This window comes from Coregonus lavaretus (assembly GCF_964263955.1).
Source record: "Coregonus lavaretus genome assembly, chromosome: 36".
Classification (NCBI taxonomy): Eukaryota; Metazoa; Chordata; class Actinopteri; order Salmoniformes; family Salmonidae; genus Coregonus; species Coregonus lavaretus.
The window spans coordinates 22,801,291-22,816,846 of record NC_140023.1 but is presented as its reverse complement, the minus strand read 5'-3'; the positions used below and the strand labels follow the sequence as shown (position 1 = coordinate 22,816,846).

Here is a 15,556-nt window from a genome sequence, read left to right as displayed (position 1 = left end):
CATAATAAAGAAATCCCCATGAAAATCCATTAGTTTAAGCTAGAGATATCAGTTTTTTTGCATTGGATGCGTCTCAATCCACCACATGTCGTACTTCCGCATCTGTGGTGAAAGGTGACCGAGCTAGAGCGGTGTTTGTCAGACCATTAGACATCCTGAAAATTGGTCTTCTCACAAAATTGTCTGTAGTGTTCGAACGGTTTGGCCTACAAACTATTATGACCTCTATGGAAAGATGAGACTCTCACGAACACGTAAATGTCGGTTTTGCTCTATGACGCCCACAGGCCTCACAAAACTCGTCTGAAGGTCTCCCAGTACCATTTTTTTTATTACATTTTTTATAAACCAAATTGTTTCCTAATCTCAGATATAGGACAGACACTTCAGAACAAACTTCCTTTAGATTTTTTTTGGGGGGACTATCTGTTGTTCCATGTAGTGAATTTGTTATTCAATGCATTTGTATGGGCTAATAGCACTAAGGCTAAAACTAATTTTCCATCCCAAAACAAGTAATATTTTTTTATACTTCAAGGGGTCTTAAAATAAAAAATCAAATAGCTAAATGATCCTTGGTATGACCTTGTTAAAACAATTCCATATAGCTTAGTAGAACCCCCCTCCCCCGGCTTAGACAGGGCGTAAACAAATACCTGCTTGCACTTTTTGCTGGCTTTGTATCCATCTACCGGGTTGTTGTCCTTGTCCACAATGACTCCAAAATCCTTCCAAACCAAACTGGGGATTTCACAATAGTGTTTTTCATATTTCTCTGGGTAGGCCTACGTGAGCCATTTTCGCATGAGCTAGGCTAGCCAGGGAAAGTACACTTGGCAACTAATTATCACGTGGGGGGATGAAACACGTTTCAGCACCACACAAATAAAGGACAGTTCCCTGATCCACTGCGTGCATGGCTGGTAGCCTAAATGTCTGCCTCACCACTCACAGAATGGAATTCGCAACACAACAAGGTCCTGGGTTTGTAAAATTAATATAATTATCATGATTTAAAACGTTTCCCACCCGCAATATAATTGTTCTGAACCGCGAGCCGACCCACGGGTTGAAAGAATGTTTTCATTCCACACGCCAGCTGATTTTTTTTATTTTTTTTTGCTGGTCAACTGCAGTGGACCATGGGTATCCGACCCAATGCAGGACTCTAGTTCAGAGGGTGGCCACAGGGCAGGTCTGCTAGCCTGGAGGACTAAATACACTGATTCGTCACACACACACACACACACACACACACACACACACACACTGCTAACTTCAAAAGAGCCCACTCTGGAAATGAAACATGTTGAGTGTTTGAGGAAAGAGCACACTCACAAATCACGCCATTCTTGGCACTAGTTTCATCTACTCTTGATTTTCTAGGTGTGTCCCTACTCTTGAAATCCTCTACTATTTACATTCTTATCAGACCAACGAAAATCTGCACACTGTGCAGTTCTGTCGGCTAATGTAAAATACTCTCTCTCTTTTAGTTTCTGTTGACTAATGCTTGGCTGTCTAATTGGGATTCGCTAGGATTACAAGACCAGCTGGTCTTGGCCTGCGTTGACAACAGCAAGGCAAAATGCAAACGCAAGATTCCAGTGGTTTCTGCTGTGTAATATCAGGCAGCATGGTCTGTGATTGTCTTCTTTGACTTGGACATGAGTTGTAAGAGGCCCTCATTTAGTTGAAACCCTGCTCTCCCCTTATCAGGTCACTGCTGAACTTTCAACAAATGGATATGATTGTATGTTTTGTGCATCTGTGTGGATGATGAGTGTTCCTTATCCTCTCACAAGTCATCAAGTTATTATCGCTATTATCTCCAAGCTAGTCTTAAGCAACATCCACAGTGTCTAGTAGTAGTGATGTTGTCGTACTCTATTTTGATAACTAGCTGAGATAAGATAACTAACCTCTGACCCCTCTCTTCTCTTGCAGGACCGGAATCGGCCCTTTGATGCATTTAGCTTGCACTCTTTGGAGAATTCCTTAATGGATATGATAAGGACTGACCATGACAAAGGTAAACCCAGCTGGTGGCCCACCAATGACTATCGCTGATATTATATGGAGGAATCATTTTGCAGGCTAGGAATAATCATACATCCACGCTTATGTTTTTTTTGGCTTCATGGGAATAATCTTTTGATAAAACCATTTATTTTATTTTGCTCTATTTGCCTTCTTTATCACCAATACAATCTAGTTTTTGCAATCGTAATTTTAATACGATAAATTAACCACTGGCCTAACCTGCAAAATCAGACACAATTTTCATGCACTCAGTGTGTAGTGTACGCTTTTTTTAAATATTCCTTACAAGCTGCTTCTCTGCATTTTCTTCTGACTTTATTCAAATACTCATGATTACATTTTTGCTTCTGTTTCCCGGGTAAATATTGTGGTCTGTCACATGTAAATATTTATATTGATGTCACTTGTGTCATGGCATGTTGCCATGTTTTGTGGTTATCTGTTGTTGTTTTGAGTGACCATGTGTGATTGATTGTTCACATGTGTGTGCTCCTTTGCGTGCCTCTTTTGAAGGTGTGTGTGTTTGCGTGTGAACCATTTTATTTATTACTACCGTAATCATTGACAGACTTTTATTTGGTGCCGTTATGGCAAAGTGAAGGTTGTTGTAGTCAGATTGTATTTGTTCCTGTTATTAAGTTGGGAGGAAGGATATAAGAGAAAGTGAAATTAGTATGAAACTGAGCTAAAGTTACCCCTTATATGCTACTCCTCTTCTGCGGGATGACAATAACATTGAGTCAAATTCATTTGGGTCAAACAAGTGGGTTCAAATGTGTCTGTTGGTTGCTGGGAACAAAAGGGGAAAATGCAACTCTAAAGGCTGGCATAGTGATTCTTTGATACAAAGAAATAGCAAATCAAAGCAATTATTCAAATGCCTTATTTCAGAGAAACACAAAGGTAGCCCTTAGTCTATCTTTATCAGAGCATAGAGCGTTCACTGTGAAAAGCAACATGTTGTTTTGTAATGGAGACTCCCCAAATTCTTTGATGTCACATTGTATGTATGTCACAGGCTCACAGATTCCTTGAGATAATTATTTCAGGTCACATGCCTATTATGAAAACTGACTCCATTGCTTTCAGATCTCTGTTGGACTATTGGCCTCTGTCATGTTCAGTGTTGTTTTCTTAGCCTGCCAGACAATGGAAATGTTTTTTTTTTTTTGGGGGGGGGGGGGGTATTATGAGTAGCGGCCTGCTGCTTTCTCATGCATAGATACTGTTTTTTCAATATTGTGTCAGGAGAGGATTGTTTTAATGCTGCAAAGGTTGTCCCGGGCAGGCTCAACTTCACTGGAACTAGAGGGAGGGGAGGAGACCGAGACCTCTCCTGAAAATGTTCCCCTGTGGGAGAGAGGGGGGAGAGAGGACGATGGTTCCACATTCCTGCCCCAGCACTGTTTACTCCCCTTCCTCATGTCAACAGCGTGGGGCTGCCTTCAGAGAGGCGTGCTGCCGCTTGGCCTGTCACAGAGCAGGTCTTCCCTGTTGGTGTCCTCCTTCCCTAACCTTGGCTCCACTGGCTTTGGCTGCCCTAATACAGCAAGGCACAGGACAGCCATCTATTTGTGCTGTCTTGCCAACAGTCATTGACAATGGCCATTGACTCTGACCATACGAGTTAGCAAGACAGCACAAACAGATCTGGGACCAGGCTAAGGGATAGCCACCTAGATCTGTCACTTGCACTCAGGGGTGAAAGTAAGCTGGCCCGGTACCGAAGAAATAGTCCTGGCAGAAGAAATAGTGGGGGTACGACGTACCGTTAAAACTGATAATTACTTTACTTTATAATTACTAATCATAATAATTAACCCAAAATTCCAAGAAAACTATAGGCTATTACACCATTATTTAACATTACCGCATGAAAAATGTGTGAATTGACTTAAAATCCGGTGATCTACACCCCAAATTGTGTTATGGTTAGAGGAGAACACTTTGATTTTGCCAAGATGAGTGTCAGAGACCGAGGCGCGCGGACAGCATTGGACGCACCAATTCCGGCTACAAATGTAGGCCTAATGACAATCTCAGAATGTCATTACAATACATTTGTAGGTGTTTTGTGACCAATGTATCTTTTTATTCATCAAATTGCGGGTGCACAAAGAAATTGTTTGGATGCTGGAATTATTTTGTGAGTGGACGACGGTGCATGGGTAGCATGGGAAGGGATTGTTTGACAATCAGATGAAAGCCTCATGACTGGTTGTGTTTATGCCACATTAAAAGGTAATACATGTTGAAAGGGATATGACAAATCTTTGCTAGGCCCACAGAGATCATATGAAATAATATGGATATGGATTCTATATGTAATTCTATGATTACACCTAGGCTATAAAAAAATAAATACACTTTGCTTATCCTTTCCCTGTGCTATTATCTCAAAGTGATGCTGACTCAGTGTTTCCGTTGCAGTCATTCAGCCGTGGTGCTGCGCCACACCAAAATCATTGCCGCCACTGCAAAAAAATATGGCACATGAAAAAATATTTCTGCTAAGGCGCACTTCGAAGATGCTAGAACAGTCCACGTTTACATTTCCTCTGCAAACAAGTCATGAATAGAAAAATCAGACAACCCCATAGTAGAATAGTTTATCTATTTACCTAGTCGGCGTGGTGTTTTGTGTTCTATACAAGATAAATGTTCCTCTCGAGGCTCATTCAAGTTATGAGTGATCGGGAGGGAAACATGCATGACAAGCAGTCAATGCACAACAATTCTTGCAATCGCTGGGAAAACAGCTGTTTTAATGGCTTTTTTACTTTATTTATTTATTTCTCAACTCTTAAATATTAGCGAACTACACCATTTTAAACCCAGAGTTTTTAGCAGCAGCATTTGCCTCTGCAGAGTCCCCAACAATCGGATGTTCTGGTTTTCAGAGGAAATGGAAAGAGAGCCTGTGACCCAACTTCCGCTTTTGGATGTTAACAAGGCGACACTCCATCTTAACTCTTCCTCCATCTTAACTCTTCCTCCACATTTACTAGATTGGTTGAACAGTGCAGAAGAGAACCTCCTCGTCAAGACCAGTATGTAGGGGGTCTAGTTTCAGGCGATTATTTTACGCCTGCTATGTTAGGTTAGCAGCAGCATGGTTAGCAGCAGCATGGTTAACACTAAGCAATTAGCTGTGAGTGCATAGGGGAGAGTGGGGCTAAATGTAACAGGGTAACTTGTAGGGATGTGAATGTGAACCACCCTCAGTCTGACTGTGATGTTGAGAAGGGCAAGCCTCTATAGAGTTGACTCTGTGTTTGAAGCGGAGTCAGTCCAGAGACTCCATCCAGGGGGAGGGAAAGGGAGGAGAGAGGCCACTCCACTGACTGCCACTCCATTCTTGTGATCCTCTCCAACTCCTGAATGTTGATTTAATCCGATCGGAATGGCATGCATGGGGAATTTACGCTCTGTTTTGAAAGTTGAAAGGGAGCAGGCAGGGCTGGGATGGCCTGAACAAACAGGTCCGCTGAACTCACGTGTGGAGAGTAAGGGTTAGAGTTAGGCCTCCCCTGCACCCCCCCCCCCCCCCCCGGCCTGGAAAAACACCAGCAGCCTCTACTGCAGCCACCAGAGTCCAAGCTGCTGTGGCTATGGTGCATGCACACACAGACCTCTGCACATACACATCCACTGACACAGGACAAATTGCTCCATAGACTGACTAGCATATACCGCCACATGCAAATCAGGCATTCTATTCAAAGCATTCATGTCATGTCCACACACATCTGCTGCTCAGCCGGTCTGCCTCAAATGGTCTTTCAAATGTGACTGTATGCCTCGGCTACAAATAGACTCCATTGTTAATTTGTGTTCATTTTACTCAACTTGAGCTTTTAAATGTATTTAGTGTATTTAGTGATGTTTGAATTACCATGAATTTCAGCAGTGCATAGAAACATGTAGCCTAGTAATAACAAATAGGCCTACTGTTTGTTTCGAAAAAGCAAATTAATTTAGCCTTCTTACAACTGTCTTTCATAGAATAAAAAAGAAACACTTGATTGTGTGTGTGGGAGAGGGTCATTCTGGGTTATGTGTGTGGGGTGATGTGGACATTTGCATTGGTTGGATGAAGACATATAGGCTTATATGACAGATGGGGTCAGTTGCTGTGTAGGACTACATGCTAACATGCTAAAAGAATAGCATAGTTTAATCTGATGCAGCACACTGGTAAACTAGAGTGCAGTAATCACATCTATGCTGTGGTTGATCAATGAAACGAGTCTTCTAACTGTAAATACGCATCTCAACTAGTTTAAACTCTGCAGTCTCTCTAACTTGAGTACAGATCTATTGAGCAATGCTGTTTGTCTTAGTGTGTTTGTTGATTTACAAATCAATAGATAAAACCTTACTCTTGACGCCCATTTTATTATCAGGAGGGACGCCAGAACTTCAGAGTAGACAGATGGGGCAAGAGAAGGAAGGGGAAAGAGCAGTGAAGGCTGTTTATTTTGGGTCAGAGATGTCACAACAGCCTGACCCTGAGGTAAAAGGTCATCAAAAGGTCACCCAGACCTTCAGGCTCTCTTGGCCAGGCTGACCGATAAGCTGAACTTGACCTAGTCCAGCCAAATGTAGGCTAGGCTAACTCAAATGTGCACCTTTTTAAATAATTTGCTCTATCACTGATGACGACAGAGGATGCGTCTGAACTTTAAACAGTCTGTAATCATTGTTGGGAGATAACTTTCTTAGCTTTGTTGAAAGTGGGAAAGGTTAGACACACACACACACACACACACACACACGCTCCATTAGCTTAGGTTAGCCTTTGTCCATCCAGCATCTACTAGTACAGTAGTTGATGAGAATTCTTATTCTGTTGGCCTTTCATTGAGGTTATTATGTTTTTTTTGTAGGGAAATATCTCAACTCTTTCATTTCAAGAACATCTAGTGTAAATAAATCTGTCATTTTCATCCTTTGAGCTTTTCAGACAGTTGGAGGGTTGCATTTCATTGCCAGTAGCCTGAGTGTGAGACTCCCTCCTAGTCTCAGTGTTTTTGTCGGCAGGGTTAACACTTCCACACCTCCCCGTTGACTTGCCATTCCTCCGCATAACTGCTGCTTGGGCTTTTTCCAAAAGCAGTTATTGAGTAGCTTTAATACATAATTTAATGTGGAACAGAGGGTAAAAAACGTGGCTAAGGCAGAGTCAGGGAGAAATCCAGGGATAAGGCAGTCGCTGATGAGCACCTCATGGAATCTAGAGGAAGGTTAACCCTTTAGGATCATAATTTGCTGTACAACACTTCTCTAAATGCAGCCCCATGAAAACCAGTCCATTTAGGCTAAACCAAACACACCTTTCTAAGAGCTCGTCTTGGGGAATTTCTGCATATAGAGCAGAGGTGTTTTGGAGAGATGAGGACACTAGTCTATTACTTGGACCAGTTCCCCAGTAGTATGCAGCAGGTACTGTATGGACCCTAGCCAGTCCAGTGCTGTAACCCAGTGTTTTTTTTTTTTTTTTTACCTGGTCCTAGGGATCCAAAGGGATGCACATTTTAGTTTTTGCCTTAGCGCTACACCTGGTTCAAATCATCAAAGCTTGATGATGAGTTGATCATTTGAATTACCTCAAATGTGCACTGCCTTTGGGTCCCCAGGACCAGGATTAAGAAACACTGCTCTAACCCAGGGGTATTAAATCTCATTTTGAGCATTCGGTCTTCAACGAGGTCTGGAGGGCCGCACAGAAAATGTGTTATAATTTCACACTGTCAAAACTAGCAAAATAATCCAGTGTTTTTGGAATTTACGATGCTCCCTGACTGTCTAGCTTTCATTTCGGTGATTATTAGCGAGCTGGACACAGTCAAGAAACTGTACTGATCACACACACAGTCTGAGAATAGCCCCAGGCCTCGCCCTGAGGTCATGCCACTGAACTGGGGAAGCAGATGGCCCAGGGCTATTTTAGGGGTTACAGGAGCAACTGTCCACTCTGTCGCCACTAGAATGCCTGGATCTTTCTTATTAGGCACCAAATGGAAGGAAACAGACTAAAACAGGGAGGGGACTACCTGAACGTGTCCAATAAGAAACTGTCATTTTAGTTTTCCATGGCAAAACGCTTTGCTACGTTGTGCCCTAATGAATACGACCCTGGTTTAAGTAGGACTACCATGGACCAAGGCTATTGAATAGGCAAAATGGAGGCATCACGTCGCTTTCCCGTGCAGCTAGAGGGCTGGATATATTCAGTGTTGGCTGTGTGACCTAACACTCAAGTAATGCTGTCAACATTGAGTGTGGCTCATGTCTATGTCTCGCCACAATTCAAACAAAAGAAAACCACACATTTTATTCTAGAGTATGAGTCAGGGATGTGATCATACCAAGTTGTTATCTTCCATTACTTTTTACAGTAACAGTTTCTGAGAAAGAATGGGCCTATTTCCTCTGGGGACTGACTTTTGACAAATCCTTTTTGACAAATGACACAACATGCTCACTCGGGCATGTCACAATACAGTGATGCTGGCACACACAATAAGATTTCTTCACTCAAGATGGCCACACTGTACTCTCATTCAGTTGGAAATGGCAGTAGGAGAGAGCGAGGTTGACAATCAACTGTGTGTGTGTGTGTGTGTGTGTGAGAGAGATTTGGAAGAAGAAAAATATTGGGTGTTTTTATCAATGTCAATCAAACAAGATATAGCAATCACATGATTTGCACAGCAACATAACATCAGCAAGAAGGGGGGATAGATACGTGTGCGCGCAATATTGCCATATAAGCCCCTCTGTTCTCGTGCTGGATTATGAATCGTTGAGAACCTTGAGGAAATCCACATCTGCTCTCATCTGTTGGACGCGGTGGCTGCACTGGCTTCTATCCCCTCCCCCTCTCTCGTTTTCATCAAAATCTCACTACTAGTTTCACTGCTGTTTCCAGCTTAGGAGGAGGACTGGGTTGTATTCATTAAGCAGATTGAAGCTAAGGGCGGCAGGTAGCCTAGCGTTTAAGAGCGTTGGGCCAGTAACCAAAACGGAAGAATACAAACTGAAACAGAAAGAGACTATACCTGAACTTGTCCAATAAGAAACGCACATTTTAGTCATTTAGCGGAAGCTCTTATCCAGAGCAACTTTGGAGCAATTAGGGTTAAGTGCCTTCGATTTTTCACCTAGTCTGCTCAGGGATTTGAACCAGCAACCTTTTGGTTACTGGCCCAACGCTCTTAAACGCTAGGCTACCTGCCGCCCTTAGCTTCATTCTGCCCTAATGAATACGACCCTGGTCTAAACTGTTGAAATGCTTTTATCTGTCTGCTGCCACTTAGTTTTTAAACTTTTTTACACCTTGTCTTGTTTGGGCCATTCCGGCTTGCAACACAGCCGCCCCGTCTCTCACAAGTTTATCTATGGAGTGCATTCGGAAAGTATTCAGACCCCTTGAATTGTTCCACATTTTATTACGTTACAGCCTTATTCTAAAGTGGATTAAATTGTTTTTTTCCCCCCTCATCAATCTACACATAATACCCCATAATGACAATACAAAAATAGGTTTTTAGAAATGTTTGCAAATTTATTAGAAATAAAAAACGGAAATATTACATTTACATAAGTATTCAGAACCTTTACTCAGTACTTTGTTGAAGCACCTTTGGCAGTGATTACAGCCTCGAGTCTTCTTGGGTATGACACTACAAGCTTGGCACACCTGTATTTGGGGAGTTTCTCCCCTTCTTCTCTGCAGATCCTCTCAATCTCTGTCAGGTTGGATGGGGAGCGTTGCTGCACAGCTATTTTTAGATGTTAGATCGGGTTCAAGTCCAGGCTCTGGCTGGGCCACTCAAGGCCATTCAGAGACTTGTCCCGAAGCCTCTCCTGCATTGTATGGCTGTGTGCTTAAGGTTGTTGTCCTTCGCCCCAGACTGAGGTCCTGAGCGCTCTGGAGCAGGTTTTCATCAAGGATCTCTCTGTACATTGTTCGTTCATCTTTCCCTCGATCCTGACTTGTCTCCTAGTCCCTGCCACTGAAAGACATCCCCACAGCATGATGCTGCCACCACCATGCTTCACCGTAGGGATGGTGCCAGGTTTCCTCCAGACGTGACGCTTGGCATTCAGGCCAAACAGTTAAATCTTGGTTTCATCAAACGAGAGAATCATGTTTCTCATGGTCTGAGAGTTTTCAGGTGCCTTTTGACAAACTCAAAGCGGGCTGTCATGTGCCTTTTACTGAGGAGTGGCTTCCGTCTGGCCACTCTACCATAAAGGCCTGAATGGTGGAGTGCTACAGAGGAACTCTGGAGCTCTTTAAGAGTGACCATCGGGTTCTTGGTCATCTCCTTGACCAAGGCTCTTCTCCCCCGATTGCTCAGTTTGGCCTGGCGGCCAGCTCTAGGAAAAGTATTGGTGGTTCCAAACTTCTTCCATTTAAGAATGATTGAGGCCACTGTGTTCTTGGGGACCTTCAATGCAGCATAATTGTTTTGGTACCCTTCCCCAGATCTGTGCCTCAACACAATCCTGTCTCGGAGCTCTACGGGCAATTCCTTCGACGTCATGGCTTGGTTTTTGCTCTGACATGCACTGTAAACTGTGGGACCTTATATAGACAGGTGTGTGCCTTTCCAAATCATGTCCAATCAATTGAATTGACCACAGATGGACTCAAATCAAATTGTAGAAACATCTCAAGGATGATCAATGGAAACAGGATGCACCTGAGCTCAATTTCGAGTCTCATAGCAAAGGGTCTGAATACTTATGTAAATAAGGTATTTCTGTTTTTATTTGTTATACATTTTCAAAAATGTATTAAAACCTGTTTTCGCTTTGTCATTATGGGGTACTGTGTGTAGATTGATAAATTATTATTTTTAAATAAATGTTAGAATAAGGCTGTAACGTAGCAAAATGTGGAAAAAGTCAAGGGGTCTGAATACTTTCCGAATGCACTGTATATAGACGTACACGCGGTAAAACAAGATGTCTGCCCCTGACATTCACCCATACTGGATAGGCTAAGTGCAGATTTTGAGCACTGTGATGAAACTTGTTGCCCTGTTGGAGCCAACACGTTAGTTGCACGTTTTCTGTTGGGTAATTGATGTAGAAATATCTGCCATTTAAAGGCATGGATGACTTGCTGGACCATCTTTTCATTACGTGAACTCCTGAACCCTGTTTCTCGTTTGTCCATGGTAGTATTTTGCTGCCCATATGTTTGAAAACCAGCCAGTAGTTTAGTGTTGTAGAAAGGAAGGACTGGGGAATTGAAAGTCTGTCACTGTGTGGTTGTTACTCAAAGATAGATGCTAATTTGTCTTTGCATACAGTGAATCATAACTCAACTGTTAACTAGGAAACAGTCTGCTAGAGTGATTCCCCACGAAACCAGGACAAAACAATACCATTCTTTTGGGGATATTCACAATATTTTATCTATAGAATGGTCTTTTGAAGGAAGGATTGGTGACATATATTTCACATTTGTATCTAAAAGCATAATTGAGAAATAATTAATTAGTTGGAATATTTATGACATTTGGGCCTTACCCAGGACTCTAAATCTCCAAAAATGCAGTATGTATTAGTGTGTATGAAAGAGATCGAGCCAGGAGAGAGAGGTACTTTTGACAGTACTACAGTCTGTACCAGGAAGTCCTTTCACTGGTTGGTGTGGAGGTGGAGGATGCCTGGGCATGTCCACAACACACTGACAGCCAGGCCTTGTGACGCTTTCCCATTGTCGCCAGAGCAGAATGCATGCTCTGTCAAATTCTTTGCATTGGAGTGTCCATTGTTTGTGTGTGAGCTGCGACGCATGAGAGCGAGAGAACTGAATGACTGTTTTCCATAGCCTAACCTGCATCTGTTTGCTGTTTATCACACACGTTTGCCCTGGTTTGGTTTCTCAATGATACTTATTTATTTTCTGTGGGTGTCTTTTACCAGGTTATGACGACAGTATAAAATATGCGTAACATATTATATGCCACATCTTGTCCTCTCAGAACATTCACATAAAAGTTATATGTTTCATGTTAGCATTTCCATGTTTTGTGTTGTTGGTATGGAGCGTGATGAGTGTTGTGTTTGCAGGTTATAACCTGTCATCTCTTGTTTTTCTACAGGACGCATGGGTCTGAACTTTCACCACCCCGGAGCAGATCACATTATGCCGTTGAACAGTGAGTAGTGTTTCAGAACATACAATAGGCTATTTCCCTTTAAATCCCTCTATGTTACAATGTTATTTTGGATGTATGTATTTGTGCTTTAATTGTGGCATTCGGTTTGACACGCAGAGTGGTGCCATTGTGTTGCTTCTCTGTTGTACGGAAACTAACAATACAAACCTATTCAGAAGTAGTGTCATCATGACACACCTATGCAGGATGCCTCAGGATATGCCCTAGGGTTGGGGCAGGGATCGTCACAGGGCCCATACACAGTAGGGCACAGATGCCCACTCATGCTAATCCCACCTCGCACCCCAAGTGTTACCCCCTGACACCATAAACCCAGCATGGACCTATCTCTCAGCGCAGAGCAGGGGGGAACCACAGTCAACGACCCCTGAATACCGGTTCTAAAAATAGCCGACCTGTAACACTAGATTACCCCCCCCCCACCCCTTTTCCGTGTCTGGGAGATAATTATTTTTCATAATTCATAAGTGTCACTTTTTCTCCCTCAGTCCAGTTTTTTTCTTTCTTTTCCCTCAGAGTTACAGACAGTGAGTTGGCAAAAGGCTCTTCCTTTCAGCGTTGTCAAAACTTCTGTGAGAGGAAAGCGGATTGGTGGAGCTCGGCTCAAGACATCTGGGAGTGTTAGTCGAGCCCTGGGTCATGATCATTAGGCACCAAATGAGAGAGGACTGACTAAAACAGGGAGGGACTACCTGGACTTGTCCAATAAGAAATGCTAATTTTGTTTTCCATTGCAAAAGGTTTTTAAACGTTTTCTGTTGCGTAACCTTATGAACACGACCTTGGTTTCTCCTCACTCGCCTGGTTGGGGATGCCAGCAGGGGAAGCAGTGAGAAAAGAGAGGAAATGAGGATGAATGGAAAAGGAGAAGATATCCAAGAAGGCTTATAGTAACTTGTTTTACTGCTGTCACAGCTTGACAACACTGCCGTCTGTTTTCTCTTTAACTAGTTATTTTCATCATCAGTCCTTTGGGAAACACATTTCAAATAGATGTTAAACTGCTGTTCTAGAGGGTTTAACTTAAGCACAGATCTCAGATCTGCACGGAGCTCTGGCATCTGTCAGAATTGACCCTCGCAGCTGTAGTCTCCAATGTCAGCACTGCTTTAGATGTGAGGAAAGCTGGTTAACGTTAGTCTACTCTTCATCTCTCCATTGTCTCAGCTGTTTGAAGCCTTGTAGCCTAGAATCTGTCTGAGACACATTCTCTCATTTGAGTCTTTCCACTGATTTTGTGGCTAAGATGGAGGATGAACCGTAAGGCAACATGGATTTATGGTTGAAGATGAACTGATATCTTTAGTAGAAGTGTAAGGGCCTAGCAGATATTTTTCAGAACCGCTCCTCTCCGTACAACAATGCTTTGAATCTGTGCAGACATAACAGACATAACGCTCCTCATGCCCAGAAGATCTTCCCGTCATCCCTTCAAAAATCTCCTCTCTGACACTCACATTTCTGAGTCTCTGCGTACTCCTGTTCCTGCCCTCACTCTCATCCTCCTTGTCTTATCCTCCCTCACCAGAGTGACTGACAGTTTCCCAACAGCACTTACTAGTCTACACTAGATCAGCGGGTTCCACCCGTCCACCGTTTTCCCCTTGTTGCTAGGCGCCTTTGTCTCTCCTAAGGCCCTGACAGTGGGAGAATAAAATGGAGAACATTGGTCTGAACAACGGTGCTCTGTGGTGAGAAGAGCCAGAGAGTTTTAATGAAAAGCCAGTAAGCGAAGAGGCCTGGATACAATGTCTCTGTCAAGGGGGGGGGGGGGGGTCGCAAAAGGGCACCAGCACAATGGAAGCCCCATATTGGTTTTTAGGAGAAGACCGTTTTCTCTCTCTGTGACACTTGACTGTGAGAAGGTCTGTTTAGGGATGTATTACCAGAAGCCCCTCTGCACTGTCTACTGGCATTAATGTTATAGACTGTTTGTCTCTTGTTTGCCTTTTTCTCAGCCACAGCAAGGCTCCTATTCAGGCATATTGGGTGCATTCAAGGAAGGTTTTTGAAATTTCACGTGTGAAAACGCACACACACCAAACAATACATTTGTTGTGGTCTTTCATGTAAGTCCTTTGCTACTGTGTTTCCTAAGCGCTAGCTAACACTTCAAAGGTTTGTTCAGAAAGCCCACGAATACTGTAAATAATGTGATGGAGAGAAAAGTCACAAAGGCTTATCTCTGTCTGCTGTACCTTTTTGGCCTGTTCACTAAATTGAAATCTGCCAGCCAACCCTATCACATAGTAGGGCAGTCCTCCTCTCACAGTTTTCCTGTCCGGACCCTGAGACTCAGGCTTCCATGGCTCCATCCACAGGGCAGCTGTGAGTGGACATTTCTCACTGGATAAAGACTCTGTTTCACTAGTTCATGATTTAATGACATCTGTCTATGCGTGTCACTATATCAGCCACATTCATGAATATTGACGCTGGGCAGAAATTAGAGTAAACGTGAGCTAGGTAGTAGTCCGTGTTTATAGCCTGAGATTATAATCTGGATAATAGGGTTTAGTCATTGCTCTGTTATTGCAGGTGAATATTTTGGAGTAGTAAGGCATATTATATCTCATTCTCCTCTGCCCGGCTAGGGCAGGTGCAGCAGGTTTCCTGTGGGCTACTGCCAGCTAACCCATAATGAAGCCTTGTCTCCCTCCATCGCTGATGATTAGGTGTGGCCGTCTGTGTCTGTGGTTTCGCTGTTGCCTTGGTGATGTTCTGCCTGGTTGTCTTCCCACGAAACCCATGTCTCTGTCCCTCTCCTTTCCATACCCCTCTCTCTCCCTCTCTCTCCCTCCCTCCTTCTCCCACTGTTCACAAGCAGCCAGGAGCTATGGCCGCAGAAGAGGTAACTTGTGGAATTTTACTGTGTTTCTGCTTGCCAAAATGAATGGGATGCATGAGCACAAATGCTTGTGTCTCTCCGTACGGGTGTTTCTCTTTCCAGGACTGAGGGTTCTAGTGTGATGTCACATGATCTGCCTTCGTCTGTGCTGTGATTGGATGAAATCATGTTAATTTACGCACCTTTTTGTTTTGACGTCATTGCATTTAATCAAGTCGGGGAGAGGCGGATGATCAAATGACAGTATTCAGACCCCTTGACTTTTTGTTACGTTACAGCCTTATTCTAAAATGGATTAAGAAAATAAAAATGACAGAGCAAAAACAGGTTTTTATAAACCTTTGCACAAAAAATTAATAATAATAATGTATATAACATTTACATATGTATTCAGACCCTTTACTCAGTACTTTGATGAAGCACCTTTGGCAGAGATTACAGCCTCTCTGTCAGGTTGGAT

The 15,556-nt window shown here is 43.1% G+C and overlaps 1 protein-coding gene across 4 annotated transcripts in view; it reads left to right on the top strand.

Moving 5' to 3' along the window:
* The window catches only part of LOC311110827 (cytoplasmic polyadenylation element-binding protein 3-like), a 58,934-nt gene that overhangs the window by 26,034 nt on the left and 17,344 nt on the right, over positions 1 to 15,556 (top strand). For all 4 annotated transcript variants that reach the window (XM_084153409.1, XM_084153408.1, XM_084153407.1 and 1 more), the window contains exons 3-4: positions 1,948 to 2,032; positions 12,171 to 12,227. In XM_084153409.1, coding sequence (XP_084009535.1) covers positions 1,948 to 2,032; positions 12,171 to 12,227 — 142 coding nt within the window. The remainder of the gene's footprint in view (positions 1 to 1,947; positions 2,033 to 12,170; positions 12,228 to 15,556) is intronic.